At 45.1% G+C, this 6000-nt stretch overlaps 1 protein-coding gene across 1 annotated transcript in view; it reads right to left on the bottom strand.

Moving 5' to 3' along the window:
- Window positions 1–6000, bottom strand: part of LOC140516695 (carboxypeptidase M-like) — a 74111-nt gene extending 68111 nt beyond the window's left edge. Inside the window, 6 exon segments of the mRNA XM_072627682.1 lie at window positions 312–464; window positions 3007–3219; window positions 3522–3528; window positions 4280–4446; window positions 4629–4891; window positions 5960–6000. Of these exon segments, the coding sequence (XP_072483783.1) occupies window positions 312–464; window positions 3007–3219; window positions 3522–3528; window positions 4280–4446; window positions 4629–4891; window positions 5960–6000 (844 nt within the window).

Here is a 6000-nt window from a genome sequence, read left to right on the forward strand (position 1 = left end):
CGTCATCCCTTTCACTAACACAGGGTGTTCTTGTCTTGAGGCCAGTTTCCAAGTGACTTGATATTTGAACTTGGGGCCCACTGGAAATCAACACTTTTTGTCCTCTCTTTTACCCCAACTGGTTGACATAGCACCTTCCCAAATATGGAAGGATTCCTCTCTAGCAGAGAAAATTCTTCACTTCTAGTTATGCCTCCTAGGAAAAACCATAATGTAGCCAGGAAATTGGTAAGTTCGCATTCTTATCCCACAGGTTTTGCTAGAAGTCATCCTTGGCGTTAGCAAAGAATTCATTTGAAAATCTTACGGACCTAGATGAACCTGTTTCATGAAGCTGATTAGTGAGTCTCGCTTCTTATTCCAAAAGTCTGGGAGATTTTCTTCTGGTGGATATTTGCAGCATGACACCTCCAACGTAATTTCAAAACACTGGGCCCAGATGTAGTTGTAATCTTGCATCCCACCTAAACAAAAGCACCAGACAAACAGAAATGGGTGAATTAGGCAGCTGCAGATGCTTGGGTTAAAGGAAAAGAAGAGGCATATCGCTCACAGTGATAAGAGCCTGCATTTGATGGCAGAGAATGTGGGTTAAATTCTGTTTTTTTCTGCTGAAGACCTAGGAGATCCCTGGCAAGTCCCTTGACCTCTCTAAAATGAGAGGGCTGCATTAGACTGTCTCAGAAGTGCTTACCAATTAGTATTGTTTTCTTTTGTTTTCAAAGATGACCAGCGACCTCACAAATGATGTCTTGACTTGCCCTTCAATTGTATTTAAGAGAGGCAGAGTTGCATAAAGCCTCATTCGGTCTTCCTGAGTCATCAAAGTCCAGTCACAAGACAAAAGTCAAGATGACTGGTGATGATCTGGGGTGCAGGGGATGACCATGGCATCTTTGATGTCTGACCAAGCTCTAAGCACTCCACAGAGCCTGCCTCACCTCCTTCATGACTGCTGGAACAAATTGTTCTCATCTGCCCATTCCGATGGAGGAAGTCTTCACATGTTTGGTTTAGACATCCCCCTAATTCACTGATGAGGCCTGTTGGTTACCCTTATGGTTTAACTTGGGGAGTGACCACCTGCACATGCTCCAGCTTCTTGGAGCCACAGGTGAGAGTTGGGTGACAGGTGGATACCAAAGGTGGATGAGTAGCCCTGACAAGGGCTCAGCAAGCCCTCACACCAGAAGTACTAGCCTTCCCTGAACGCCCCATTCACTCCATCAATTAGTGTACAGACACAAGACCTGACAAAGCAATTATCTAGGGGCAACTGGAAATGCTCCACTATGGCTCTTATACCAGGCTGCTGAAACATGTCCAAGATTGTCCCCATGTTACAAAATTTCCATTACAAAAGGATTCCTCCCTTAACAAAATGACTCATTGCTGGATCCTCTTAAGATAGAGCTTCCTCAAGTGCACATCTCTTTAAGGCCAAAAAAAAAAAAAAAAAATGAGAGGGCACAGCTGCACTTTTGTAATGAAGGCTCAACTTCCTGGGCCATTTCTGGGTCAATCATCACCAGAGTAACCTTCTGATAGAAAAGCAAGGCACAAATTTTGCTGTTACTGATGCAGACTGAACTGGGGGTCCCCACTACTCCAGATGTTGAGGGTGTTCACTCTGACACTCTTTTGCCTCTCATTCCAGCACGTATTTTTAAGACGATTATAAATGTAAAGTACAATGTTTTATCTGATTTTAACTTAGAATCCTAGAAGAGTTGAAAAGTATGCACACATCAGGTATCTTCTATGGTTCAGGGGTTATTATCCTCTAAGGGTTATGTGGGTAGATGCCAGAAGGTCCATGAATTTGGATGGGGAAAAAAATTCTAACCTCATTTCAATAGAACTGGTTTCCTTTGTAATCCAATGTATTAAAAACATGCTTTTGTAGGCTTCATCAGATTGCCAAAGGGGTTCATGATGCAAAAAGATTTAAGAACCTCCCCTGGACTAGTCTATATTCCATCTGTAGAATGAATGACTTCTAACGATCTCCCTGACAAGGTTTGTGCTGGAATGGTTCTAGCTCTGATTTATAGACAGTTCTGTTGGGTAAGAGACCTTTATGTTGACTGAGATCTGCCTTCCTGTAATTTCCACCGAGTACTTCTGTGGCCAGGCAGGACAAATGTAATCCCTCCTTCTCACATGCTAGCCCTTCAAACATTTGAATAGAGCACACTTCCTGCCAAACTCCCCATTCATCAGCACTGAAGACACACAAGTCTATCGAGACTCACACATGGGAATGAGTCCCAGAATTACTGTGGTGTGTCACTATGTTTCCAACTAATCCCACGCAATACGGGTTTGTTCTCATACGCAAGAGACAGACAGTAAAGCTTGCCTTTGAGCCAGAGAATATTTCTCTTCTAAGTGTAAGGAGAAAACTTTGTATCAACAGTGGGGAGGAAGGTGACAGAAGCCTGGAAACAGAGGGAGCAAAGGAGGTGAAACCCATAGAAAGATGTGCTTAAGACACCTATTTATTTGGCTGCATTATCAATCCTACTGTCTGCTTGTTTTACATTCTTTCATGTGGCTGGCCCAGAGCCATCCTGCTGTAAAAAGTACCAACTTGTGTGTCTGCTCTCCGTCCTTCCCACAGCTGAACAACTGAATGGGGAGGGAGTTAGGAAAAGGGACTAGTGAGTATTCTGGCCCATCAGCACCTGAAATTCAAAAGAAGCAGTATCTAGGCTGCTATTTGTACAATCACGCCTCTAGGGGAGGGGACTCTTCCCATAGGGGCCTGACCCACTGTGGCCATGGAATGTTGCATTTTCTCGTTTCTGCCTGGGTTCTTGATGACAGGGAACGTTATTATTATCTATGTCAAACACAAACTCATCTACACTCTGTTAGCAAGGGATTGCCAGTAGTCTGCAAGGACTGGGGGGTCTTTGGATAACTGCTTATAGAGAGAAGAACATATAACCTTTGGATTAAAGAGACAAGAAAAGAACCCAGTAGAACCAGAGAAAAACTAACCTTTGAGTGGGTACCACAAGTATCCATTAGTTATACCATCGGGGAAATTTATACTATTTTCACAAAAGTTTCCTGTTTTCATTTCAGGATTCTTTGAAGAGTAGGTATACGCAAGATACTCGAACACATCATTGTCTGGGGTTAGGCTAAAGCCCCGTTTTGTCCCAGTCTCTGTAAATGGAAGACAGACAGATACATAGCAGTAAATGCCAACTTAAGCTGAGGAAAGCTATAGCACAGCTCTGACAAATCCCCGAGGGGGCAATGTGATCATCCCACGCACAGTGAAGTGAATGGGTGTGCTATCTTCAGACAAGGCAACAGAAAACAAGATAAACCTATGACCAAACCAGGAACAGGGCTGGGTTCACTAAGCATCTTGCTGTCCTGTTTATTCACTGTGAATAAGCTCTGGGAGCAGCTAAGCGTTTCCCAGGCAGGGGAAGGAAAAGCTAAATGAAATTTCCAAAGCATGGAGAATACTCTCTGCCTCCATCTCACTCCAGGGAACTCACTGGCTCTCTGTGGAGTCAGAAAATTTTGAGCAAGTGGGAAAATGAAGCGAATATTTGGCCTTTTATTATGTTGGGTTTGAACTGCTTTGTCACCCAATCAAGGCCAGAGTTTGACAAAAGCTTTGAATTCAGGGCCCGATCCAAAGCCAGAAGAGTTTTTCTGCTTTGAACGGGAAAAAAAGTGATTTTGTTTTTAAATTTTGTTTTATTATTTTTTTTAAAACAACTTGTTGTCTAGGACTAGTAGTTTCGAACTTAGATTTCCTGTTTCAAGTTTTACGGTATTACAATGACCTGAATCTTTGTTTCTCCTTGACAAAAACTAGTCACCTGGAAGGCTGTATAACATTTCTTCAAGAGGCTACTAGCAGCCCTGCTGGGTCTTTGAGACCCCTTGTTTAGGGCATTAGGGTGACAGGGAAATGTATAGAAGGGTCTTCAAGGTTTCTCTGGAACAATCCAAGGACAGCTGGGGATATGTGTATGGAGTAAGGTATACTAGGTGGGTGGGAATCCCTTTCCTCTTTTCTCTCCTGCTCTTTGGCAGCAGAGTCTAACTGGGAGGGGGTATCATGGTGGCTGCCAGAGGAGCTGCCGCCTCGTAGTTGGTGGAGCTGCGCATGTGGAGCCAGAGGAGCTGCGCCCTCGTAGCTGGTGGAGCTGCGCATGTGTAGCCGGAGGAGCTGCCCCCTCGTAGCTGGTGGAGCTGCGCATGTGTAGCCAGAGGAGCTGCGCATGTGGAGCCAGAGGAGCTGCACCCTCGTAGCTGGTGGAGCTGCGCATGTGTAGCCAGAGGAGCTGAGCCCTCGTAGCTGGTGGAGCTGCGCATGTGTAGCCACAGGAGCTGCGCCCTCGTAGCTGGTGGAGCTGCGCATGTGTAGCCAGAAGAGCTGGCGCCCTCCCCCACCCCTACCCTCGCCGCCGTCTGTGACCGAGTAGGGCTCATGCACATGCGCGCAGGGACCGGGAGATAAAGGGGGGGGGGGCGGGAAGAGAGAGAGAAAGAGAGAGAGAGAGAGGGAGGGAGGGAGGGAGGGGGGAGAGAGAGAGAGAGAGAGAGAGAGAGAGAGAGAGAGGGAGGGAGGGAGGGAGGGAGGGGGGCAAGACCGAGAGCGCGACCCAGGTCCGTGCAGTCCGCGATCGATCGACAGATCCTCCTGTCCTCCAGCCGCGGCGGTACGCTCTCACGGAGTGCTGGTCGACCCGCCCCGCGGCGAGCAAGCAGCGCCACGCCGGCGGCACGGCCGGCCCCCTCGCGCTCGGTTCGGGAGGAGGGGGGAGGAAGAAAGAAAGAACCGTGACGACGCTTTTGTCCACTTCCATCCAAATCTTCCCACACACCTTTTCCCTCTAAAAAGGGTTCGTCTCCTCTACCAAAGCAGATTCTTACAATGTCACCCACTTTAACCAGCGTTTTAATAAAACTTGTCTCTGACTGAAGGAAGGCTTGAGTTGAATACTTTTCAGGTGGGACTCATGTCTTTTGCCCTTGGATTTCAGGGTTCCCAGCGTTCCTAGACTGCGACAGTCTTATGTTTCCTGGGGTCCCAGTCATTGTTTTTAAGTCAGGTCTCATTAAAAATATATATACACATATATATATGTAAAATTAATTCTACACTTTATTTTCAAAATTGTCCTGTTTGTGCTTCTTCTGAACTTGCTTCTGTTCTCTTCTGTGAATCAAAAGAAGTTTTCAAGGCCATCTTCATGTGGGCATCACTATTGTTAACCCAGCACCTCTCCCCAACTAACCCAGAAAAGAAAGGGGGGAAAAATTCCTTGTAACAAACAGATAGAATCAAGCACAATAAATCCTCGCAGTGGGTATGTCTCTATGCCTTGTATCCATCACCTCTGTCAGGTGACAGGTGACGTTGGGTGATATCATTGGTCTTTGTTTGGATCACAGTTGCTAAGTTTTCAAAGTTGTTTTTCTTTACAATGTGACACTTGTCTAAATTATTCTCCCGGTTCTGTTTGCTTCACTTTCTACTCTCTAAATCCTCTGAAGTCATCTTCTTGGTGTCTGATGGTGCAATCACATTACATTACGTTTGTATACCAAAATTTGTTTTGCCATTTTCCGATTGTTTAGATCTGATCTAAGACATCCCCTTCTAGTCTGGTTTTTCATTTTCTTTTTTTCCTTACTTTCAATACTTCTTTAAGAACAATAAATGGTTTTGTTTATAGCTATCCTCTCCCCAGAATTACCCTTCCTCTTAAAGGTGCCCTCATCCTCAATTGTTTCCATGTTGAATTTAATGTATTTCCTACAGCAAATTGTGGATACTCAGTTTTCCTCTGTCTTTTGGATACAAGTGAGTTTCATGTGATTCCCACTCCCCCACTCTTTCCTTTATATACTTTTTTTTTTGCAACCTTTAGACAGCTCTTTAACAAATGAGTTTATAAACTAACAGAATCTGAATTACAAGAGAAGTCGTTTTTCTATGCTGGTGTTACCGAGTTTCAT

Source organism: Notamacropus eugenii, chromosome Y, assembly GCF_028372415.1.
Source record: "Notamacropus eugenii isolate mMacEug1 chromosome Y, mMacEug1.pri_v2, whole genome shotgun sequence".
Taxonomy (NCBI): Eukaryota; Metazoa; Chordata; class Mammalia; order Diprotodontia; family Macropodidae; genus Notamacropus; species Notamacropus eugenii.